At 46.1% G+C, this 26,535-nt stretch overlaps 1 protein-coding gene across 5 annotated transcripts in view; it reads left to right on the forward strand.

Annotated features, from left to right (window-relative positions):
* Positions 1-26,535, forward strand: part of FHL2 (four and a half LIM domains 2) — a 77,170-nt gene that overhangs the window by 39,598 nt on the left and 11,037 nt on the right. For 2 of the 5 annotated variants that reach the window (XM_031655401.1, XM_003909075.4), the window contains exons 2-4: positions 1,852-1,902; positions 11,953-12,132; positions 24,210-24,384. In XM_031655401.1, the coding sequence (XP_031511261.1) occupies positions 11,977-12,132; positions 24,210-24,384 (331 nt within the window). In that variant the 5' untranslated portion in view covers positions 1,852-1,902; positions 11,953-11,976. The remainder of the gene's footprint in view (positions 1-1,851; positions 1,903-11,952; positions 12,133-24,209; positions 24,385-26,535) is intronic. The other 3 variants (XM_031655400.1, XM_031655399.1, XM_031655402.1) reach the window with 2 other exon arrangements.

Raw genomic sequence — 26,535 nt, forward strand, 5'->3', positions numbered from 1 at the left:
CATGCGGGCAGGGGCTTGGCTAGCCTGGGTAAAGGCTGGCCGCGGGTCCCAGCCGGCGGCTGCGGGGAGGTGACGCTGTCCCCTTGCTTCAAGGCCCGACTCCGGAGCCGGTTGTCCTGGCACGGTGGTCTGCGCGGGGGTGTCCGGGCTATTTCCCTTCAGTAGAAATAAGTGGAGCTTGCAGTGTGACCTCACTCCTTGACTCGTGTAGACATTTAATAACTGAACCATTCGGTTAAAAAAAAAAGGCGTATTTTAAATGAAAAAGATTCTAAGTTTTTCTTAAGTTGCACTCGTGTGATATCTTAGCATACTAGAAATTGAGGGAAGAAAATACTGTTTTTCTGATTTTAAATGAATCAATCATATTTACTTTCATATCCCCAGTCAGGTTTTAATTGGAAGTAGGCTAACCCCGTTAGCTGAAATGTGTAGCTGGCCTCCAAGCGGCAGTGAACTTAGACAGCACTGAACTTAAGGCCCGCACTCCCTTCCACATATTTTGGAAGGTAATAAATCACAATTTGGGCTTAGAATCAGGAGAACTGTCTTCAAAACACAACTCCAAATACATCTCACATTTTTGGTGCTGACTCTACTAACGAATGTTTTATAATAATATATTAAAGAAAAGAGGTTTTGCACTATCCTGAAGATGTTTTAGACAAAAAAAAAAAAAAAAAAAAATTTGCAGCAAGTCTTAGAAGTACAGGAATTCCTAGTCTATCAATTTAATTTTAATAAAATCAACTCAAAGAACATTTCATTGTGCATTTATATAAAATTTTTTCAAGTGTTACTGGATTTAGATCACCCTCCAATTTAGAAGATCATCAATTGATACATAGAATTGTGTTTTCATGGTGTTTATTAGCCTGCCATGGTTTAAAATGCGTTTACACCATCATATGTCGATGAAGGCTAATGATGGGCTTACTAAAGACCAGAAACTGTTCTGGGCACATAGATTCTGTCTCATTTTAGCTCACGGTCTCACAAATAGCCACAGGCAGATGCGGTAGGCTAGAGGATGCGGGGGACTGCATCTAGGCTGCCTAAATTTACATCCGGGTCCCTCAACCTGTGCAGCCTGGGCCAAATCACTTCATCTCGTGGTGTCTCGGTTTCCTTCACTGGGAAACAGTGACAACGATGTTGTCTCTTTGGCAGGGTTGTTAAAAAGTCTGGACATCATAGACAGTGTGTACATATTTGATAGCCTCATTTTTACAGGTAAAGACACTGAAAACAGAGATCAAAGTAACTTTAACTCAGGGTTTCCCAGGCTGTAAATGGTAGCCCTGAGATCTGACCCCAGGCAGCTTAACTTGAGAACCTGAGTTCTAACCACTAAACACACCACGGGAGGAACATTTGAATATATATTTTTTTAACATTTGACTATTTCTATGAGGCCTTATGCTGCATTCTTTGACCCAAGATTGCGTGTTAAGCCACTTCCAGTACTGAAAGATATTTAAATTGCAGTCAAAAACACCCAGTAGAATATTGCACACACACACACAAAAATCAGACTAGATATCAGGAGTTTACGCCCGTCCTGTGCTGAGGGCCAGTTATTCAGCCCCTGTGACTCAGGCAGCTTCCTTTATCAGCACCGGGGCCTGAGTTGGTAAAGTTGGTAAGTGGCTCTCTGACTCAGATGCCCTGAGGTAAAAAGTTCCTTGAGCCTGGGTGAATGGAAATGTCAGACGTTGGGTTCTTCTGTGCGGTTTTATTATGAGAATTTGATCAAAGCCACATTTATTAAGTGTCCATCTCAGGTTGCGTCATACTGAAGTCGCTTCCTCAAGATGACCATCTGAAACAAAATGCATGTGCTTTCTCTAGGGGCTGAGAACTGTGTCTTCCTGGAGACTAGGCTGGCATTTTGACTTTGGGGTGAGTCAAATGAATTTCCTCTGTCATCCTAAATTGTGGATTTCAGTTTTAGCTCCCGTGATGATTACTTTCATGTGTCAACTTGACTGGGCCATGTGGTGCCCAAACATTCGGTCATATGTTCTGGGTGTGTCTGTGAGGGTGTTTTTGGATAGGATTGACATATGAATGGGTAGACCGAGTCAAGCTGGCTGCTCTCCATAATGTGAGTGGGCCTCCTCCAAACAGTTGAAGGCCTGAATAGAACGAAAAGACTGAGTAAGAGGGAAGCCCCGCTGCCGGACTGCTTGAGCTGGGACATTGGTCCTTTCCACCTTTGGACTCACATTGAAACATCGGCTCTTCTTGGGTCTATAGAGGCTGCTGTTTTCAGACTGCAGCTTGCACCATCGGCTCTCCTGGGTCTCCAGCCTGCTGACTGCGGGTCTTGGGACTTTTTCACCTTCGTACTTGCGTGAGATAAATCATTGCAACAAATCTCTCTATGTACATCTCTTGTTGGTTCTATTTCTCTAGAAAACCCTGACTACTACAGCTCTCTGGTAGCATCTACTTAAATATTCTCCCCACCAGCTGTCATTCTCCCTTTCTTAAAGATTTGATCACTACTTTGCTCCTGGGAGTCTTGGCTTTCCTGTTGCTGTAAAACATGCTCTCTGCGTGGGAATGTCACAAGGGGTCTGGAGCAGCATCTGGTCTCCCGGGTCCATCCCAGTGCTTGTGGGTGGTGTCTTGCCTGGTGTGAACTCAGACTTCACACACATCCTCAGCCTTCGTGACCCATGCCTTTACTGCCCTGATTCTGTCTGCGGCTTCAAGATCCTCCAGGCGTACAGTCCTGAGTGAGAGGAGGGATGTCTGTGGCAGAAGCAGCTGCCCTTTTTTCATGGGTGAACAGAATTAATGCCAGAATGTCCTTGCAGTATATAAATATGGAGCTTGTCAGTCAACAAGGAAATAGACCTGTCTGTTTGGGTTAATACAACTTTCGGAGGCAGGGAAAAGCAGGCAGGCAATGAATGAAGCAGAAGGAAGCGTGCAAGCCTCTCGGGACACAGCCCTGTTGCAGTGTGCCAGAGAAACCCCACAGAGCCGCAGGACTGCAGTGAGAAGGAGGTGGCCAGTCATTCATGGAAGCTGCTGGACACCAAGGGAAAGGCCAGCATGGGAGTAGGGGTCAGGCACCTCAGATGGCTGGGAGAGTGAAGAGTGAGCCACACTTGGGAGGTGAGGGGAGACCCCTGCCATGAAAAAGAGTGGGTGGTTTTCATTTTGTAGGTGTAGAAGTGTTCGTAACTCACTCAGGGAAGGCATGGTAGAGCCATAGCATGCAGGATGGAGTCACCCTCGGTCCCCACACTGGTGTGATTGACGGACCCGAGGCCACCCGCCATTCTAGCCTGTGCAGCTATGGTTGACCTGCATGGCTGCAATTGACGTGTTTTGAGATTAAACGACAAGATGGGATCTTAAAGGTGTTTAAATTATTTGGAGCTAGAACTAGACTGGAACTCATTCCTAGACTGTGTGTTTTATCTCAGCTTCCCGGTGCCTCACGTAGCACATGGGAAACAGTGGTTACTCAACACATTCTTGTCGGCTGGATTCAAAAGCCTGAATGACATCAGAACAAGTGTAACTCCTCTTGTAGTCATGGACTTCAGATCAGAAATTTGATATTTATTGTTTTCCCATTTCTTTTTAGTAATCAATATTCAAAAGACAATTCAGAAGACAGCAGTTTACCTTATTCAAACATTGCCTCACACGGAACCACCAGAGATGAATGGAGATGTTTATTTATTTATTTTTAAGTTGGAAGTTACCAGTTTATGTAAACTATAATACACCTCTGACACCTGCCTGTACATGCATGTAGTAAAGGCTCATTAAATTAATCCGTAAATATATTATACAGTGGTAAGCTAGTCAATTTTATACCTTACAAACCAAGATTGTTTAAAATCCAACAATTTAAAAATAGATTTCCAGTGGATGCTAGATGACTTTTTTTCTTTCTTTCCTTCTTTTTTTTTCTTTTTTTTTTTTCAGGGTTTCACTATGTTGCTCAGGCTGGAGTGCAGTAGCTTTTCACAGATGCTATCATAGCTCACTATAGCCTCAAACCCCTGGGCTCAAGCAGTCCTCCTGCCTCAGCCTCCCAGGTAGCTAAGACTGCAGGCACACACCACCATATCCAACTGATATAATTTTTTGTTTGTTTGTTTGTGGAGACCGGGTCTTACACTATGGCCCAGGCTGGAGTATAGTGGCAGCACTACAGCTCACTGCAGCCTCGAACTCTTGGGCTCAAGAGATCCTCTTTCTTTAGGAACTCCAAGGCTTGATCCGTTATTCTAGTTTATAAAACAGCAACTTTCCTTGACATGATGGCCCTCTCCATTTCATCAGAATTTCTGTTTAAAACAAATCGTTTGGCTAGACAAATGACGAGTGTTGGGGGTGAGCAGTTTTTGTGTGTAGACACTCCCATCCATAGGAAAACAAAATGGTGCAGGGTATTCTTTGAGCACATTTCCAGGTGTGAGAGTCCCGTGCCTTTGAATGGAGGATCTTTGATTATAGGCAACACGTGTCTGTAGAACATCAGGGCCTTGTGCTGACACCTGGAGCCCCTGTTGGGGATCTGTGCGTTCTTCCCAAAGCGGGCAAGACTCCCAGCTGGCTTTTTGCTTCTTGACCTGGCCAGGCTGCATCCTGGACTGTGCAGCTGTGTGTTCACATGGGATTGGAGTCCAAACACAACAAGAAGAGTTCTATCCGCTGCGGAAGCAGCAGCTTATCTGGAAGAAGGGACGAGGGCAGCGATGGAAGCTCATGATGTCATATGCCAAACCACATTACATGTTGGGTTTGCTATGCAGGGTGGATTGTTCACATAATATGTTCCTAATTTTTCATGCTTGATTTTTGCCTGTATGTTTGTACTCCGACATGTTTGCATTCACTCACCCGTCCATTCATTTGTTCATGCATTCCACAAGTATTCACAAAGCCCATGGTCCTGTGTGTGTTCGCTGCTGGTGAGGTCTCAGCGACAGGTAGTGGCACCCTTCCCAATGCTTACGGTTGGCAGAGGACAGGGCAATTGCATGAAAACATGACACTTTTATAATATATTTTTTAAAAGAGCCCACATAGACCAGTTTTCCTAATTGGCTCTGGAAAGCTCTGGTTGATTATTGATAGGCAATTGAATGTCCCATGCGGATCCCCGGTGGCATCTAAAGATCCAGAGACTGACTTACCGAAGCTGCTTTTGCATGTGTTGAAGGGCTGCATGCAGGAAGAACTTGGGAACATTCATAGATTTCTCCTTAGGAAATGACTACATTAGAGGAACCTCCTGCAGCAGGGTTGATAGGGAGAAGCACTTCGGGTTTCAAAGGGGAAGGAGAAAATGGGCCCACTGGGGTCAGATGAAAGTAGGTAGCCAATAAAAGGTGCATTGAAAAGGATGCTTAAATAGACTTCTTTTGCTAATCTGACCTCTTCAGGCTTTACCTGTAGGGATCTGCTAGGCTCCTGGAACTCCAAGGCCTGAGCCAGCAAGCCAAGCGAGGCTGTCTATCATGGCAGCCCTTCCTTTGATTGAAATCTTTCTGGTTAAAAAAAAAAAAAATTAGCTGGGTGTGGTGGGACACGCCTGTAATCGCAGCTACTTGGGAGGCTGAGAAAGGAGAATCGCTTGAACCTGGCAGGTGGAGGTTGAAGTGAGCTGAGATCGGGCCACTGCACTCCAGCCTGGGTGACAGAGTGACACTGTCTCAAAAAAACAAACAAAGAGCTTTCTGGCATGTGGGATCCTTGCCTGTCTTCTGCCTCATTTCATTTACCCCCCCTCGTTCCTTTCTTTGTCCTGTCACTACTCCTCTCCCCTTCCCTTTACTCTTTCTGTTTTCCTTTTCCCATTATGTTCCTCTAGCTTTGACACTTTCCCCACTCATACTTTGTTTTACAGTTTTTGAATCTGAAAATTTAAAAAATAGATCACATTGATAAGCTTGTGAACTTTTAAAATTAGTATGAATTGTTAGTAGGAGCTGTGCATTGTCACATCCTGGCCCTCTGAACCTTTATTCTTACATGCTTTTTATTTATTTATTTTTTGAGACATGGTCTGTGTCACCATGAGGCTGTTTCCTTGAGGTGGGAGAGCAAGGGTGCTATCGTGGCTCACTGCAGCCTCGACCTCCTGGGCTCATGCCTCCTGAGTAGTGGGGATTACAAGTGCATGCCACCACACCCGGCAAATATTTGGTGTTTTTTGTAGAGATAGGATTTCTCCATGTTGCCCAGGCTGGTCTTGAACTCCTGGGCTCAAATGATATGCCTGCCTCAGTCTCCCAAAGTACTGGAACTACAGGCATGAGCCCCTGTACGCAACCTATTCTTATATCTGAGTCAAAGCTGGGCTGGCGAGAGACTCAGTGATCAAGGCCTTCCCTGGGCCATTCCCAGACCTCCGAGCTGCACCTGGCACCTGCCTCAACCATGGCAGTTCCCTTGACCTGGAGTCAAGCCTGTACCCTAAGATCCACCTTTTTCAAATACCCTGTTCAGGGCCGAAGGGGTAATGACATCATGGAATGATTTAGCTTGGTGAGGAATAAGAACTCCAGGAAACTGTGATTTGGAATTTGATTCAATGAAATAACAAGAAGGGGTGGCACCTTATGTTTGGATATCTCCCTGCAAGCTGTTGCTGGATGCTTTTAGCATTCCTGTGTACCAGCTAAGGGGCAAGAATTATTGATAACCTGTCAGGAGGGATGAGGAGTTCAGAGAGAGTAAATGGATTGTACATAATTAGGTTAATAAGTCCTTACAGAACCAAGATGTCCTACTTTTATTTGAAGAAATGATTCAGAAATGGACTGTGATACCCTGATACATTTTTTAGAAGTCATTGCCCCCCGTCTTGCATAGTAAAGGCAGGCTTCCATGCAGTAAACTTTCACTGGGCTGTCCGTCACCCCACTGCCTGCTTGGCACACCCAAGTCCATGAACAAGGCGCCCAGGCCCTCATTGCCTTGGCTGTTGACTGGGTCTTCCATCTTCCTGAGCTCTCTGCCTACCCTACTCTGTCTCTCATTTCTCTGGCTTTGCCTACTCCACCCCGAGACCTGACCTGCCGTATCACCTGGCTGACCTGTTCCCAGCACAGATAGCATCTCCCCTGGGATGCCTGCCTGCTCTCTCAGCGGCTCCTCCTCTGCGTGCCCATCATACCTGTGCACCTCCAGCACGCACTGAGTACGGGGCTTGGTAGTCTGTTTGGTATATATCTCTTTTCCTCACCAGATGACAAGTTCCTTGAGGGGAGGGGCCTGCATCTTAGTCATCTTTGTATCTTCAGCACTTTTCGTGACATTAGACACATAGTTCCAGCTCAACCAATGTTTATTCAATGAATGAAGGAGCAATCAGGTATTTATGGGATTTAAAAAAATGCAAGTGACTGACGCCTGTAATCCTAGCACTTTGGGAGGCCAAGGCGGGTGGATCACCTGAGGTCAGGAGTTTGAGACCAGCCTGGCCAACATGGTGAAACTCCGTTTCTACTAAAAAAAAAAAAAAAAAAAAAAAAAAATTAGCTGGGTGTGGTGGCGCGTGCCCATAATCTCAGCAACCAGGGAGGCTGAGGCAGGAGAATTACTGAAACCTGGGAAGTGGAGGCTGCAGTGAGCCGAGATCATGCCACTGCACTCCAGCCTGGGTGACAGAACAAGACTCTGTTTCAATAAAAAAAAAAAAAAAAGCAAGTTATAGGAGATTTCTAATATAGGACTCTAGTTATACTTTTAAACACGTTGTAATAGAAGGGAAGCTTTGAGCTTGCTTATTAGCTCACGGACTGTTTTCTGACGCTCAGGGTTTGTGCAGTTTGTAACTGTGTGGACCTCCTTTAGGGGCCTGCTTTCACACAGTGCATCCTGCTGTGCTCCTAGGTTCCTGCAGGTGCCCATTTTATGCTCTGTCCTGTTGGTTGGAGTAGAAATGCTCTCTGCTCATTGTAGAACTCTACTGACCTCTTAGAAGATGAGGAACAAGTTGGAAGAGGGATCCACCCACTCTCAGAAAGAATTCTGTAGAATTAGAAGCTGAACCACAGGGCCAGGTGCCTCCTCCCAGGTGGACCCACTGAGCAGATAGCAGCTGCTACTGTTCCTGCTAGGAGCTGGTATCACTGATGATGACATTCATAACCTGAGTCATACTTTGAGCAAATGTAGAACCCTACTTATTTTCAGAGTTTATTCCCTTAGTTTTTTTTTTTTTTTTTTTGAGATGGAGTCTTGCTCTGTCGCCCAGGCTGGAGTGTAGTGGCACGATCTCAGCTCACTGCAAGCTCTGCCTCTGGGTTCACGCCATTCTCCTGCCTCAGCCTCCCAAGTAGCTGGGACTACATGTGCCCGCCACCACGCCCAGCTAATTTTTTTTGTATTTTTAGTAGAGATGGGGTTTCACCGTGTTAGCCAGGATGGTCTCGATCTCCTGACCTTGTGATCCGGCCGCCGTGGCCTCCCAAAGTGCTGGGATTACAGGCGTGAGCCACCGCGCCTGGCCAGATTTTTTTTTTTTTTTTTTTCTGTCCTGGTACTGTAGATTCGGAGGAGGTGAAAAACACACATCAGGTTATGAGCATCATGATCATGATTATTACCTCAGAGGAAAACAGATGCACCCCTTTCACCAGCTGCCAACAGAATTGGAGCTCTGCAGAGATTGACAGAGGGTGTAGACTGTCTCCCTTCCCTAGCAGGGCTGGTGCTTGTCCTGACCCACACAGACGGCCTTTCAAGTTAGATTGGGAGTTCATTTTCTCTAAGTCAGATGGCTATTGGAGAAAGCTCAGTGGGCCCTCCTTTTCATAAATATGCCTGGGCTTCAGTTTTTCCATCCATAGAATGAGGAAGTTGTCATAGAGAATCTAGGGATTTGTTTCCAGCTTTTACAATTCCACAATGTATAGTTCTCTGTCCTTTCATGGTTCTTATTTCAAATTCCCAAATTATTATTGTTATGTTTGTGGGCACAGAATGGGCCATGAGCCTCTTGTCCCACAGCTAAATCGCACCCTTTATCGGAAAAATATATATGTTGGAAAAGCAGCTCTCAATTGCAATGAAATAAATGACAGCCACTTTCAAGGCCAATCACTGAACAATTACAGGAAAGCATTGAATCTTGTGCCAGCATGGCTGCTCCAACCCGAGATGGCCGCGGTACAAAGGATATTTATACGTTGGGTTTCAGAACAATAATTCAAGTGCTCAAGAGCCTCATCTTGTGATGTTATCACAAGAATATCCAGGCAATGTTTTCTTTAACTCCAGGAAGAGTGATTTAGAAGGACGGATCTTGCCACATGTGTCCAGCTGCGTATTTATTGCTCTTGGAAGAGAATTATTCTGTAAACACAGAAATATCCAAGAATGGATGCTTGAAAGATGATCTTTTCCTTGCTTACAGTTGTCAGGACCGTGTATATGCAATAGTACAAAATTAATAAACTCTATCAAATTTCCTGTAATCATAAACCAGGCAGCAATATTTTATTTGCATCAGAAGGTCTGATTCTGGGATTTCACTCTCCTATCGTTTGAAGACTGCAAATTGAACCAAGTTTTCTTAGAGCCTGTGAACTCTTGCTCACAGTTACATAGCCAACCAGTCTACTTTTTTTTTTTTTTTTTTGAGACGGAGTCTCACTCTGTCACCCAGGCTGGAGTGCAGAGGTGCCATTATCAGCTCACTGCAACCTCCACTTCCTAGGTTCAAACGATTGTCCTGCCTTAGCCTCGTGAGTAGCTGGCATTACAGGCATGCACCACCACGCCCGGCTAATTTGGTTTTTGTTTTGTTTTTTGTATTTTTAGTAGAGACAGGGTTTCACCATGTTGGCCAGACTGGTCTCGAGCTCCCGACCTCAGGTGATCCACCAGTCTTGGCGTCCCAAAGTGCTGGGAATACAGGCGTGAGTGACCGCACCCGGCCCAGTGTACCTATTTAACAACAGAGAAAACTTTCTACTTTTAGGAAATGGAATATTGCCATTTATTCCTGAAGAAACTTGTCTGTTTTTAATGCCCTATGGACGTTTCTCCACACCAGCTATTCCTGTGGTAGGCGTTTTCTCTCCAGGATCATTCTGACATGATTTTATAGGAATGGTCATAAGAGAAGGGCCCATCCCTTGCTGCTTATGCACACCGTGTATTCATCCTAGGAAAAGTGCAGTGTGCCGGGCATGAAGACGACTTTTTTTTAACCTTTATTTTTGGTTCGGGGTATATGTGCAGGTTTGTTATATAGGTAAACTGTTGTCACAGGGGTTTGTTGTACATATTATTTCATCACCCAGGTATTAATCCTAGTACCCAAGTGTTATCTTTTCTGCTCCTCTATCTCCTCCCACCCTCCCTCTCTGCTCAGGTAGACCCCAGTGCCTGTTGTTCACCTCTTTGTGTTCATGTGTTCCCTCATTTAGCCCCCACTCATAAGTGAGAACATGCAGTATTTGGCTTTCTGTTCGTGCATTAGTTTGCCAAGGAAAATGGCCTCCAGCTGCATCCGCGTTCCCACAAAAGACATGATCTCATTCTTTTTTATGGCTGCATAGTATTTCATCATGTATATGTACCACGTTTTCTTTATCCAATCTGTCATTGCTGGGCATTTAGGTCAATTCCATGTCATCGGTATTGTGAAAAGTGATGCAATGAACATTCCTGTACATGTGTCTTTATGGTAGAATGATTCGTATTTCTCTAGGTGTATACCTAGTAATGGGATTGCTGGGTCAAATGGTAGTTCTGTTTGTAGCTCTTGGAGGAATCTCCATACTGCTTTCCACAATGGTTGAACTAATTTACACTCCCACGCACAGTGTATAAATGTTCCCTTTTCTCCGCAACCTCGCCAGTGTCTTGTTCCTGTTGAAAGGGCTTGAAGTGTTGCCCAGAGAGCCACTGACTGCAGCCACTGCATTTCTGACTATTCCATATCGTTGTTTTGGGAAGTGAATCTTTCCCTTTATCCTGCTCTCAGGATACCTGGGCAGCTGCAGGATGATCTTTCCCATAGGGAGCAATGATTCATCCTCAGGGACTTTGGCAGTTTCTCTTGTGCAAGGTCAGCTTGCACTCCCAATGCAGCACCGAGGTCAAGGGTAATAGTGGCCTCATTGCATCTAATCTCAGGTTTCCCAGGTCAGATCTCCCTCCCTTTTGCCGCTGTGATTTCTTCCTATTCAAATCATGAATCATAAAGAGGAGCGCATGGAAAATCTTTTTATAGAAATGAACATATTATTTCTATGCTTGCCTTTCTATTTTGGGGGCAGGGAGAAGGGGAAGATGCAAGGCTGGGTCACAGCCGGACAGGATGGGGGCTCTGGTGCCAGCCCTTACCTGTATTTAAAACTGAGATAGCTTTTTCTGACACAGTAAAAAATAATTCGTGCTTTTTAAGAAGTGGAATGTGACCAGGTGTGTGGTGGCTCACGCCTGTAATCTCAGCACTTTGCTAGGCGAGGCGGGCAGATCACCTGAGGTCAGGAGTTTGAGACCAGCCTGGCCAACATGGCAAAAGCCTGTCTCTACTAAAAATATAAAAATTAGCTGGGCGTGGTGGCAGGCACCTGTAATCTCAGCTACTCGGGAGGCTGAGGCAGGAGAATCGCTTGAACCTGGGAGGCAGAGGCTGCAGTGAGCTGAGATTGCACCACTGCACTCCAGCCTAGGCGAAAGAACAAAACTCTGTCTCAAAACAAACAAACAAACAAACAAAACACGAAGTGAATGCATTCAAACACAAAACTGCCTTAGCTAATGAAAAAGAAAACAAAAAAGGTGTTATCATTGAAAATTATGACCTATTAAAGGGTGAGTTTTAATTATTCATCCAGAGGAATTAACCACCTTTCAGCTAAAGATGACAGACAGTGGGACAGTTAATGTATTTGCGTGCATCTCTTTCAGAGAGTGCTCAATGGGACCTGGATTTTCCCTTCTTTTTGATAGGTTGCTGCAAAGCCAGGTGTCAAAATGACCGAGCGCTTTGACTGCCACCATTGCAACGAATCTCTCTTTGGCAAGAAGTACATCCTACGGGAGGAGAGCCCCTACTGCGTGGCGTGCTTCGAGACCCTCTTCGCCAACACCTGCGAGGAGTGTGGGAAGCCCATCGGCTGTGACTGCAAGGTACCTGCCACGGGACTCTGCGGGTCCCCGGCTGCTCCCCCAAGAAACACGGGCTTCTCTGTGCTTTGTGCTGAAGCCCTGATCCACCACTGAAGTCTGTCTCTTGAGCCCCCTCCGAGAGGTGCGGACCCTGCACGTAGCCTTTCGGAAGCTTCTTCCCTCTAGCTAATGTGATCTCTGCCCACAAGCACTGGGTGAGGGCCTTGCCAGGACTTTCGTGCTTAGTGTCTCTGAGTACGTTTTCTGTGTTCTAGTTATTAGTGCCCTTATCTAACCACCCAGCTGCCTACCAACACTGTAACTTTCTTAAGGGCGGTGCTCTCTTCCTCTTGTCTGTTTGCCCCATGGTGAGTAACGCGGAGCAGGTGCTGTGCTCAGTCAATATTTGATGAATGAATGTGTACATGAGAGAACCAGAGTGGGTTCCTGGATAAATGGGCACATAAAAGCACAAAGTCCTTGGAAGATTGTGGGCTCTTTTCCTTTAATGAGAGAAGGACAGGATTTGTATTGTTTCCTTTCAATGGGGAAACGCGTTCACGGCTCTCCTGGGATGGCACAGCGTGGTTCAGCAGAGACCACTGGTCACTTGTACCAGTATTTAACAGGCCAAGCATGAGAGTTCAGCCACCAGACTGCCCAGTTCCAGCCTGGGCTCCATGTCTCACTTGCTGTATGGCCTTGGGTCAGTTACTTGACCCTTCCGTGCACATCTCCACATCTATAAAATGGGGAGAACCCGGCCAGGCACATAGGCTCGACGCCTATAATCCCAGCACTTTGGGAGGCCAAGGCAGGCGAATCACTTGAGGCTGGAGTTGGAGACCAGCCTGGCCAACATGGTGAAACCCTGTCTCTACTGAAAATACAAAAATCTAGCTGAGTGTGATGGTGCATATCTGTAATCCCAGCTACTTGGGAGGCTGAGGCATGAGAATCACTTGAACCTGGGAGGTGGAGGTTGCAATGAGCCGAGAATCATGCCACTGCACTCCAGCCTCGGGGGCAGAGTAAGACTCTCTCTCAAAAAACAAACAAACAAACAAAACTGGGGAGAACCAGGGGTCTGCTTCATAGGATGGTTCTAATATGTAGATACAAGCCCTCACACTCTTCTAGCAGCGGACAGGGTAAGCTCCAGACTGCCACCTTTCTGCTGACTGCTTCCTTATTCTTTTGAGACAGAGTCCCGCCTGTCACCCAGGCTGAGGGCAGCGGGCGGACCCGGCTCACTGCAGCCCATCTCCCAGCTTCATGCCATTCTCCTGCCTTAGCCTCCCCGAGGCTGCGACACAGAGGTCCGCCCCACCGCCTCGGCTAGTTTTTTGTATTTTTTTATAGTAGAGATGGGTTCACCCAGCCAGCTTGTGGATGGTCCTGACCTCCTGACCTCGCGGATCCCGCCTCGGCTCGGCCTCCCAGTGCTGGGATTACAGGTTTGAGCCACCGTGCCCGGCCGCTTCCTTATTCTTTTTGTGACATGTCCTTCCACACACCTTTCAGAAACTTCACCCTCTCTCTTTGTCGCTTTTCATTTTGGAAACATCAATAAAAATGTCCAGTTTGAGGAAGAACTAGATGGGTCTGAAAAAATGAACTACCAATTATAAAACTTCACCTGAAAAAGAAATACTTAGGTAGGTGAGTGATTCAGATACCATCTGGCAAAGGGTAACTCTCACCTTCAAGGACAGATTTTGGATATTTGGAGCTAATCATCCCTGACCAGTGGCTGAAATAAAAACAAAACCAAAAATCACTTGCCGTTTCTCCAGTGAGTTAGTGGAAAGATCCTTCAAACCAGTCATCCTTCCACGCATGTTTTATGAGCAAATAAACAAGAGTCTCCCAAATGCAGCCAAAATCATCCAGGCTGCTGTCAAGCCAGGAGTGAATTGTGCTGAACTTTTCAACTCGGATTCATGTTTTGATATACGTGGGGTTACACTGTATGATTTTCTACATTTTGGAACAAAAAGAGACATTGAGTTGAAGCGAGACCTTGGCATTTGGGGCTTTTGATGCTTTAGGCGTGATTTTCTTGACTTTCAAAAATAAGCAGGTAGTTGGGTTTGTAGTGGAAGCAATGATAGAAAAGAAATGTTCCTGTTTTTTTCTGGAAGTAAAGCCCACAGTCCTGGCAGGCTGGGAGATACCTGACAGAGGAACTGCGCTCTTCGGTCTGGTGGCCAATCTCTTCTCTTAAAATAGCACAGCCACCGCGGGCCTCAGCTACTTCTCTCTAAAGGATGTGTTCATGTGTGTAAATTTTAAATGTTGGCATGCCTATAGGAATTAGGCTAATTTTGAGAGTCCTGACCTACTTCAATGAGACAGGCAAGACTTCAGAGCCTGTTCTATAGTTTGAACATCCTCTCTATGTAGCCACTGAATTGTAAGCTTTTTTTCTATTAAGTTACTCTGGGAAAATGCTGTGATCTCAAAGGGTAAAGATTATTGATTTATATGGCCAGTATAATAGTGGAGAATAGGCAGTGCTAATACAATGTTATGATCCTCTGACATTACACCCTTCCTGAATGTTTTCTTGGATACCTGTTAATATTAACAAAATATTTTTGTAGACTGATTACAGAGTTTTTGGGAGATCTACCTATGTTCTGGGCTTCAAAAATTCAACAAACTAAAGAAAAAATAGGGCTGAGCACAGTGGCCCATGCCTGTAATTCCAGCACTTTGGGAGGCCGAGGCAGGTGGATCACTTGAGGCCAGGAGCTGGAGACCAGCTTGGCCAACATGGCAAAACCCCGTCTCTACTAAAAATACAAAAGTAAGCTGGGTGTGTTGGTGTGCACCTGTAATCCCAGCTACTTGGGAGGCTGAGGCAGGAGAATATTTTGAACTTGGGAGGCAGAGGGTTCCTTAAGCCGAGATCACGCCACTGCACTCCAGCCTGGGTGACAGGGCGAGACTCCATCTTAAAAAAATAAAAATAAAAAATAGGCTGGAGTTCCAGAGATGGCTGCTAATACTGTGCATTTAACAAATTGGTGATTTTAAGCCCTGGGTGACACACCTAACCCAGATTTTGAATGTTCCATGGGTCTGCAAGCAATGCCATGAAATCAGACGGGTTACCACACCCACCTATGTGCGTAGAGGGTGCTACGAAGAGAAAAAATTAATAATAAACAAGAACAAAAGATCTGCAGATCAGAAACTAGCATTCTGGGTTTAGCTTTTAGTGGTAGTCACTGAAACCACCGTATGTCACCTGATGACTTGTTCCAGGCACTTGTAAATGCCTAAACTGCATGATCTAAATTCCTCCTAACACCCTATAGTAAGAACTTTTTTCATTCCATTTTATGGAGTAGCCGCCGAGGCCTAGAGAGGATGAGGATCTTGCCCAGGGTTAACGGGATTAGGAAGAATCCGAGGTACAATTTGATCCCAGACCCAGAGGGTCCTCACCTAGCATGCGATGCCATCTGCCACCTGCAACCTTGGACAGGACCCTGTCTACGCGACTCTCGGGCCAGATGTAGTCAGTCCCTGTGAGTAAGAGGTGGTGACCACCTGGCCTCTATCAAGTGACCTTCAGTCAAAGGCCCCTACTCTTCTCATGGGCCCCTTTAGATGGTCATGATTGCGGAAGTGAGGCTCAAGTTGTTTCACAAACTCTTTCCAGCTTTTGTAGTTAATTAAATAGGAAACACTGAAGTGATGATCAAATTGGCGGAGGTTTACCCATCATGCTGTAAAAGTCTCAGTTAATGTTTGGTAATGGACAGAAAAGTTCAGTGGTATTTTGGCAGAAAGCAACCTGTCTCTGAAATAGGAGACGAAGGTTTTCACACATGCGGGTTAAATCTAGATGCCTCTGGTATATTCTGGAAGGTTTCTGACCAAGCCTCGTGAAAGGTGTAAGGTCAGGTTTGAAAAATCCATCCTTCTGTCCTTGGTGTCACACAGGACTCCCCCGCTGGTCTTTCTGGACTCTTTTCTGGGAAGAGCAGCTACTCCAGTCACATTCTCAGGGTCCAGCCTGCCAACCTGGTGCTTTTTTATTTGTTGGGGTGGTTTTTAAGTTCTCAATGAGAAAACTACCTTTTTGGATCTTCTTCCATGTAGAATTTGTCCACAGAGTTTGTAACGAGCAATGAAAACGTGTATTTATTTGGATTTCCTCCTACAAGAGAAAAGTCTGTTTGTGAAGGTAATTTAATCAAGGAGGGTCCTAGGATCAGGAGCAAAGCTGTTTGGATGGATTCCATGAGAAGGTCCTGTCAGTGTGTGAAACCAAAAGTTCAGCCACAAGACATAGCAGCAGAGGTGCACAGAGCTCAACAGTGACGTCGCATGCACCGAGGCTGGACCCCGGAGCCGAATCTCCCTGGCTCCACCTTTGACGAGCTGCACGAAGGGGACAAGTCCTGCCACCTATAAGCCTCCGTTTCCATGTCTATAAACTGGGGTTCCGAGCTCATGGGACTGTCGGGGTAATTGAATGAGTTAACGTCTAGGGAGACCTGTGACGTGCCAACACAGAGCTGTCATTTCTGCTGTTGTCCATTTTTCCACATCTTTATTTGTAAGGATTTGAAAGAATGTACAGTTGGAAACCTGATGATCTCAAGCATAGAATATCTTTTCATAATGCTGAGCATGAATGATGTGAGAATCCATTGCTGAAGTGAAATCGTATGGATCTGAAGAATGGCTGGTCCCAGCCCTGGTGGAACGGGGTGCGAAGGAGGGAGGATGAGAGCCAGCCGTTTCAGTCTGGTGACCCTGCCACCCAGACCGTCCATGAGCTGCGGGGTCCAGGGCTCCCTCCAGGCCACTTGCCACTAAAGCTCAGCTAAAGTCTTAAAAAGGACACATTTGGAGCCAAGCAACAGGCACAGCCCATGTTAGGAATGTTTCTGAAATGGAAAAATACAAAACCAGAAAGGAAGTATGCGGGCCTAATCTTACATGTTTATCAACATTTTACTGCAATGTATGACATTTCTGTGAGCACAAGATTAGCCTTGGTATTTTTTTCTGGGAAGTATAAAAGACTCTTTTTTTCTTTCTTTTTGTTTTCAATTTCTCTCTAGGGGAATTTAAAACCGGATATTTCCATCTTAAAGTTCTTCAGCAAGTCTGTCAAGATGTCCGTATTTCTTACCCTGTTGCCTCTCAGCATCTAAGTGCAATCTCTGTTACACTCATGTTTGCTGTTCACAATGGAGTACTAAGGAAATAGCAAAATCAAGCTACTGGCATGGTGCTAATAACTGAAACTAAAAATCGGTTTTGGAGCTTTTCTGTTTGGAAAGAGTCACTTGAGCCGGGCATGGTGGCTCACGCCTGTAATCCCAGCACTTTGGGAGGCTGAGGCAGGAGGATCACTTAAGGCCAAGAGTTTGAGACCAGCCTGGGCAATATAGCAAGACCCCTGTCTCTAAACAGATATATGATAGATAGACAGACAGAACAGATAGAAGAAAAGAAAAGGGTCACTTGGCACTAGGTCTTCACAGGTAAAGATTCAGAGTGTGGTAGGAAGCACAGGCTCAGGGACCTGGGTCTAATCAATGACAGTCTCGCTTCTAGGCCTTTTGGTGGCATTTTCCAGTCTACCTCTAAGCTCTAGGGAACCATGTGGCTAAAATCTTCCCTCCTGCTGAGACTCAGAGAATACCATGTTGGTCAAGATCTCTAAAAAAAATCAAACCTGGCAATATTGAGTTACCTTCCTCTTACCATAAAGTATTTCCTCACTTCCTCCTTACTGTGAACTTTCTTAAGAAGCGAGTCCAGGAGGAAGCAGTGACGTGAATTTATTAACTTGACTCAGACTTCTAAAGAGAACACAAACTAAGCGCCCCATTCAGAGAGTGACAGGGAAACCCCGTGGCATAATTAGTTACCTACGAGTTTCCAAATAGGATTTCGAAAGAGACATACAAGCTAGGTAGCCGGCATGGCACATGGCTTCCCTGAAGCCAGCATTGCCCTGGCCAAGGAAGCTTTGCAGAACAGATGAGATTTCAGCTGGGACTTGCAGCCAAGTGGGATTTGGCCTTTTGGGGAGAAGGGAAAGGATATTCCAAGGCCAGGGACAGAGCATGGTCAAAGGTATGGAGATGAGGAAGAGGGGACCAGACCAGAGGGTCAGGTTGGAAAGCGAATTGGGGTCAACTTGCAAAGGGGCTGATGTGCCAGGTAAAAAACCAGGAGAACAGTTTAGTTCTGTTGGATCATTTCAGGTGGAAGGGCAGTGGGAATGTTGGAAAAAACATTTCCTGGTGTCGTTACATTGAATCTGCTTATCTATAAGAATAAAACTTTATTTCATAGAGTTATTGTATGGCTCAAAATAGGTATGAAGAATTAAGAAAAAGAATTTTAGATTTAAAAGGGCTGAGAAATGAAAAAGCACCTGCCAAAGGAGAGTGGCAGAGTTACCAACGTGGAACTTTAAGATGGCAGATATTCTCATTGACAGGACTGTCTTCATAAGGAAATGTAGGTTCAGCAAGTGACACATTGAGGCAACTCTTCTCATTATTAGCTGTGATCTAAATAATGACTTATAGTAACATCCATTGAGCAACTGCAGTACACACCAGCAACTGTTATACATGCTTGTCACAACCAGTAGTGGGTCTATTATTCCTGCTGTACAGGTCAGAAATCTGGTGAGAGAGGTTCAATTACTTGCCCATGGTGATGTACCTGACATAGGGCGGAGCCCGGATTTAAGTTTAGTCAGTCTGGCATTTGGGCCCTTGAATTGAACCCCTAGGGTGAAATAACCGAGCACTTTAATCACGGGCTCCTGGGATCCCAGAGGGGCGGACGCTTGGCCCACAGTGGTACAAGAGATGTGGACTGTGGGACCCCATGCTCTCCCGTCCTGCTTGCATGCAGCCAGCGTTCAGGTATTGCTCACCCAGGAAGACCATCGCCGTGTACTGCAGCAGGGAGGTGGGCCAGTTCTCTTCCCACTGAGGACCCAGCAACAACAGTGATGCAAGCTTATTTATGGAGTATTTTTAGTTATTGTACATCACAAAACTTAAGAACGTGAGCACAGGTTAATATTTATCTTAAGGGAAAAGAGTTTCCTGTAGAAGGTTTTAGAATTAGGAACTGCTGCATGCATATTCACTCAGGAATGCATATGTCTGCAATTCATAGAGGTAGGCTGAGAGAAACATTGCAGAGCTGAGTGCAGACGGCCCCAGGGAATGATGCCGAGATAATGCGGCCCTGGGCAGGAAAAGGCACTTTCTGTCTTCTGTTTCATAGGACAAAACCTGGATCTCTGCATGCCTCAACCACTCTACACCAGCCTGAAGGGAAAGGGCAGCTTCCGGCAGGAGCCAAGGCGAGATGGTTCTTAGGGGATATAGCAGACCAGGTTGTCCTGAGAGAATGCAGCCTGCACCTTGCGAGGTGGGATCTGATAGAGCAGGGCGCAGGGGACAGGCTGCGCCTGCAGAAGGTCCTCAAGTCTTGCATGGATGCTTAGCCCAGTAACATGAGGATAGTATCCACATTAAGAGGGACAGTTTCAGGTGTCACATGTCTCTGCCAACAGATCAGTCTTAAACCGTAGCTATTGCATTTTTAAAAGTGCCATAAATATTAACTTTAGGAAAAATGGAATTCTGCAGTGCCTTGGGTCCATGTGCATGTCTTAGCCAGCTTTTCCATGTCTGTCCAGGGACGCTGATGTACTCTTTCCTCCATCTGGGGACTCGATGACCAGAGTGCAGGCTGTGGTGACATCTAGTGGCTTCGCTCTCATGTTGACTTTGGAGATTTCTCCCTCAGTTTTTCTTAAAGGTCAGCCCCAAAAGGCAAATTTCCTAGAAATTGTATTTCTTTTCCTTCTCTTGTCACTGATAACTTGCCACCCCTCTGTGCGCAATGCCTCCTCCCTGGGCAGGGCTGTGGTAGTTACCATCTTCCCAGAGGGAGGCCAGGGATCTCCTCCCGTCTCCCCGGTGCCTGCCCCATCCAGACAGTGAGTCTTGGGTCATGGAAAACATTCTGCAGCTTGTCCCCAAACAAGCAGTCCTCTCAGAGGTGGCTCGCCTGCATGGGGGACAGACATCACTTCTGAAAAGGTGTTTTTCACCTACTACATAGCAATCAAAACTTACTTTCTTTCTTTTTGGGACAGTTTCACTCTTGTTGCCGAGGCTGGAGTGCAATGGCACAATCTTGGCTCACTGCAACCTCCACCCTCCACCTCCAGGTTCAAGATTCTCCTGCCTCAGCCTCCTGAGTATCTGGGATTACAGGCAGGCACCACCACACCTGGCTAATTTTTGTACGTTTTTAGTAGAGATGAGGTTTCACCATGTTGGCCAGGCTGGTCTCGAACTCATGACCTCAGGTGATCCACCCGCCTCGGCCTCCGAGTGCTGGGATTACAGGCATGAGCCACCTCGCCCAACCAAAACTTACTTTTTTATTCTTTTAATTGTGGCAAAATACACAGAACATCACATTTACCTTCTTAATCACTGTTAAGTGTACTGTTCAGTAGTAAGTGCATTCAGATTGCTGTGCAACCAATCCCCAGAGCTTTTGCTTCTTGCAAATCTGAAATACTGCCCCCATCAAACCCATTTATGCCTAGTATTCCATTAGTGGAACGCTAAGCATGTGGGAGTTACATATATCCTACTGCTCAAGATCATCGCCAAGGTCTGATTGCAAAAATTCAAAAAATTGCAACCTCAGGAATGAATGGGTTACAGGACCCATTCTCACTCCCATTCCCCTCTCATCCCAGCCCCTGGCAACCACTCTTCTACCTTCTGCCTCCATGAATGTGACTTCCCTAAGTATCCCACATGTGTGAGATCACGCAGTATTTGTCCTTTTGTGACCGATTTGTCATTTCACTTAGCATCATGTCCTCAAGATTCATCCATGTTGCAGCATGAGTCAGAATGCTTTTCCTTTCTAAGGCTGAATAAAATTCCATTGTATGCACAGACCACATTTTGTTCACCCCTTCACCTGTTGATAGACGCCTGGCTTGCTCCCACCTTTTGGTTATGGTGAATAATTCTTCAATGAAGGTGGACGTACAAGTGTGTCTTTGAGACCTTACTTTCAATTCTTTTGGGTATATATCCAAAAGTACAACTGCTGAATCATATGGTAATTCTACTTTTAATATTTTGAGGAGCTGCCATGCTGTTTTCCATACAAAATTTATTCTTAATGCATTTCTTCCACAATCAGCATTCTAACAGTGATAACATGAATAAAATCTCCATCTCTTCTTAAATTAGGCTGATTACTGTTTTGGGTGGATAGGGCTTCTAATGGTCTGTTCGATTGTATTCAAAGTCTAAACAAAGGCAATGCTGAGCCACATTCATTTAGGTACAAAATACGTTCTAGAAAGTTGCGAGAATTTGGTTGTTTCTGGATTTCTTTTAATGGACACACACACACATCTCCTCAAGGCTATCTGCTTTGAAAGCAAAGAGTAACACAGACCCGATCGGGACTTTGCCTGGGCTGGTTCAGTGGAAATAACTTTTGCATCAGGAGGACTTGAGCTCAAAGCTTGGCTTAGCTCCGTGCCAGGTATGTGACTGGGCAAGTTATGGAACTTCTCTGACCTTCAGTAATAACATTTACCTTGCAGGGCTGTGCCGTGCCTGGAGCCCGCAGATGGGGTAATGATGGTCATCACTGGTGTTTCAGATGTCTTTTTGAAGCTGGGGCGTGTGCGTGGAAAGAATGGAGGACATGCCTGTTCCTGAACGATGATGATGTCCATGTGGATTGTGGGCTTTGCTGTTTATCATGAGTTCACATGTGTAGACATTAACTCAAATCAAAGCAGTTTGTCCTCTATTTCATTTGTCAAAATAACCCATAAAGCACAGGTGATTTTCCCCTCAGATTTCTGAAAATACTTTAAGCTAAAAATACAAAAGACAGGGCAGCCCTCTGCCCTCAACTCCGAGTGTATACCCAGTTTGGGTTCTCAAGGATGGAGAGGACTTGGACATTTAAGCAAGCTGCCCTGGAGTCCCCCTGGGAGGCAGTGCCTACCCCAGGGGACCCACGATACTCAGAGGTGGTGGGCTCAGGTGAGAACTAATCCCACAGAAACCAGGGCATTTAGTCCCGCTTTGAGAGCACTCTATGCTTGTCTCACCTTCATTCCTTTTTTTTTTTTTTTTTTTTGAGACGGAGTCTCCCTCTATCGCCCAGGCTGTGCAATCTCCGCCTCCCAGGTTCAAGCGACTTTCCTGCCTCAGCTTCCCAAGTAGCTGGGACTACAGGCACACACCACCATGCCCGGCTAATTTTTGTATTTTTAGTGGAGATAGGGTTTCACCATATTGGCCAGGTTGGTCTTGAACTCCTGACCTCAGGTGATCCGCCCGCCTCTGCCTCCCAGAGAGCTGGGATTGTAGGCGCGAGCCACTGTGCCCTACCTCTCCTTCACACGTTATCATCTTGCATCAGCAATAATCCTATTCCCAGATGTTCTAGGAAGTAAACTTCCAACAAGGATAGCACACGAGGTCGCCCCTCACAAAGGCCATAGTCATGACTGTCTTCCAAGTGTCTCAGCGTTCACATTTTAAAAATTCCTTGAACTGAAACAAAATGCGCAAAGAGATCACCAAATCAAATAACTTTAGTTTGGTTCCAGGTTCCAGGAAAACACACACACAGACACACAGACACACACACAGATACTTCAGCAAAAGAGAACTGTTTGTTCTAGTTTTGGTTCCGAGTTAGTTGGTGTTTTAGGACTTTCTAATCAAGGCTAAGATCCATGTTTTCACATCCTACACTCAGCATAACTCCAGCTTCGACTTCAGTTTCAGTAACAGAGACATCGTGGGCAGGCTCTTCTTCAGGGCCATCGCGAGAACAGCCCTCCTGCGCCCTGTTCAGGATACTTACCAACTGGAAGCTGGCCCAGGAAACCATGCAGAGACTAATATTCTGTTTCTGCCTCATGAATAAATGGATGATGACTTGGGGTCAGAGCTGGAAACACAAAGACAGCAATAGAAACATATTCTTTCTAAGATAAAGCTGGGCATAAATAGATTGTTATTTTAATGTTTTATTGGCACTTTAAACATGCTGTATGTCATTTTTAAAAGGCAAATGTGGAAGGTTCTCTTATTTCTCAGGCAAGATGAAGCCAAGTGTGGAGTCGAGTTTTCCGCAGGGCTCCTTTCTGTCTCTCATCTTTTACTCAAAAGCATGCATCTGTCTTCTCAGGGCCTCTCCCATGTGTGCCCAGTTTTTGTCTCACTTCTCTCACCCTCACCCCCTTCCACTCCCACACCCTTACCTGTCCCCCAGTCTGAGCACTTCACTCTCCTGTTGAAAAGCAGCTCGCCACTGCCTTCAGGATCAACGGAATCTCTACGCAGACATAAAAGGCAAAAAGGCAGCCATATGTTCCGGTCCAGCCAGGCCGGGGGGCCCTCCCACCTCGCCCCCGGCCTGTGGTCCCTGCAATCTGACGTGCTCCCCGTCCCCAGATCTTCTGTGTCTGTGCCCTTTCTCTGCCTGAAATTTTCCTCCTCCCCCAGCTCACTGCCACCCACACAGGTAGCACCCACACAATCAGTCCTGGGCCTCCTTCTGGTGAACATCCTGACACCCAGAGCCTCTCTGCCACACCGGTGACCACAGTGATCTGGGTTGGGCAGGGCTCCCTCAGGCAAGGACCTCCTGCAGTCTGTTTCTCTGTCACCGGATGTGGTGTGAGATGAATTGATAGGTGTTCATGTTTTCTGTTTCTCTTTCTTGCAGGCAATACACAAGGGGAATCCCTTTGTTTTCGAGAAGCATCTCTCACACACAGACACGTGCATACATGCACATCTGTCTAACCTGTTGCTCCAAAATGCAGCAAGAGAAAAGCAGCCTAGTCCTCACTGATTTCAGCAGTTAGGTGGTCCTGGGGCATGAATGTGGGTGCACCAGGGTGCCTCGGCCCACCTTCATTCCTTGTTTGCCCTGCAGATTCGCAAGGGGCCCCAATGCTGTGGGGTCCAAGCCCTCCTATCCTGCCTCTGACTGTCTCGTGTGGTCTGGCCCCACAGGACTTGTCCTACAAGGACCGGCACTGGCATGAAGCCTGTTTCCACTGCTCGCAGTGCAGAAACTCACTGGTGGACAAGCCCTTTGCTGCCAAGGAGGACCAGCTGCTCTGTACAGACTGCTATTCCAACGAGTACTCATCCAAGTGCCAGGAATGCAAGAAGACCATCATGCCAGGTCAGGAGACACACCTTTCTCATGCGTGAGCCAGTCTAGCTTCAGGCCTTGTGCACGTTCCTCTGACCCCCTGTTCACATTGACTTGGTTCCAGACACTCGTGTTGACTTTCCATTTTTACCTTGAATTACAGAGGAGTATTTAGAGTGCTTACAAAGCAGGCACATACGGGTTCTATCATGGGCAGTAACGGGATCTTTTTCCTATGCACATGGCGCAGTGTTATGCATTCGAATTGTTAAGAGTAAGTGAATGGTGGGCATTCCCCTTAAAAATACATCTCCTGCATCAGCCCCCACTTTCCCACCACCATAGATGGTTTCTCTTTTCTTCACTTCTACCTGCTGAATGTGTACTCATTCAGTTATTTCACCAAGTGTGCATGGTGCTCTTGCGTGCCAGGCACTGGGCTCAAGCCGAGCATCCATGGGGTGTGAGCCAAGGTGCACTTGGTTCTCTGCCCTTGTGGAGTTGGTGTTCTAGATGGATAGTCAAAAAGGGCACAGCTGCAACTGGGCCAGGTGCCGAGGACGGCAATAAAGGTGCCTTGTGTGTTGATAGGACTATGTCCCTCATGGGGGGTGTGTGTGTGTGTGTGTGTGGCAGGGGGAGTTATTTGGTTTTTTGTTTTGTCTTTTATGTGAGAGGGCAGAATCTTTTATTTTGAAAAGCAAAGGGGACAAAAAGATATGGAATTTCAAAATACAGAAAGAAGCTGGGCATCGTGGCTCATGCCTGTAATCCCAGTACTTTGGGAGGCTGAGGTGGGTGGATCACTTGAGGTCAGGAGTTTGAGATCAGCCTGGCCAACACGGTTCAGTGGTGCAATCTTGACTCACTGCAACCTCTGCCTCCCAGGTTCAAGAGATTCTTCTGCCTTAGCCTCCTAAGTGGCTGAGGCTACAGGTGTGCGCCACCACACCTGGCTAATTTTTGTACTTTTAGTAGAGACGGGGTTTCATCATGTTGGTTTGCTTTGTTTTTGATAATAAAGAAATACTGAAGAGACTGACATATAGGAAATAGTTTTAAAAGATATGTAGGATGCCAGGTGTGGTGGCTCACCCCTGTAATTCCAGCACTTTGCAAGGCTAAGGGGGGGGGATCATGAGGTCAGGAGTTTGAGACTAGCCAGGCCAACATGGTGAAATCCCATCTCTACTAAAAATACAAAAATTAGCCGGACATGGCAACGTGCGCCTGTAGTCCCAGCTACTCGGGGGGCTGAGGCAGGAAAATTGCATGAACCCGGGAGGTGGAGGAGGTTGCAGGGAGCTGAGATTGTCCCACTGCATTCCAACCTGGGTGACAGAGTGAGACTCCATCTTGGAGGAAAGGAAAAAAAAAAAAAAAAAAGACATGTAGGATAAGGAATCATCATTTTTAAAAAGGCAAGGAGGTTATTTGACCTTCAGTAAGATGGTTTCTTACTGCTACTACATTTCTCTGGTTAATACAACTTAAAAACAACTGTGACACACTATGACAGGGAAGAAAAATGCCCAGGCTGACACAACCCCAGCCCTGTTGGCAGCTGTAAGGGAAGACAGGTGGCGGGGCTGCATGGTGACTTTAGATGAGGCAGCTCCAGGCAGGAAGGCCTCGTCCAAGATCACATGGGTCCTGCAGAGGCTGGAAACTCGGGCCCCGGTGCTGTGCGACACTGCGAATGAGAACCGAAGCCCGTAGAAAGCCAGGCTGACCTGTGTCCTGCCCCACAGGGAGTCAGTGCAGAGACACAGCACTCTCAGTAACAGTAAGAACCACAACATGAATTGAAAAACAAATTAAACCCTTACTAGTTTCCTGAACAAGGGCCCAAGGAAGCTTCCACTGGGGAGTCTAGGGGCTATTTAAGACTTTAACTGTTAGCACCAACCATGACATAAAAAGTATGCATATTTCCCGGATTTTGAATTTTTCACCTGTCTTGACTTTCTGTGTTTGTTAGGTTCTCCAGAGAAACAGAATCAATCGCAGAAATATATACACATAGATACGTATATATGGGGGGAGAGAGAGAGAGAGAGAAAGATGAGAGAGAGAGAAAGATGAGAGAAGAGATGAGAGAGAGACAGAGATGAGAGAGAGAGAGAAAGATGAGAGAGAGAAAGATGAGAGAGAAAGATGAGAAAGATAGAGAGAAAGTAT

This window comes from Papio anubis, chromosome 14 (genome assembly GCF_008728515.1).
Source record: "Papio anubis isolate 15944 chromosome 14, Panubis1.0, whole genome shotgun sequence".
Taxonomy (NCBI): Eukaryota; Metazoa; Chordata; class Mammalia; order Primates; family Cercopithecidae; genus Papio; species Papio anubis.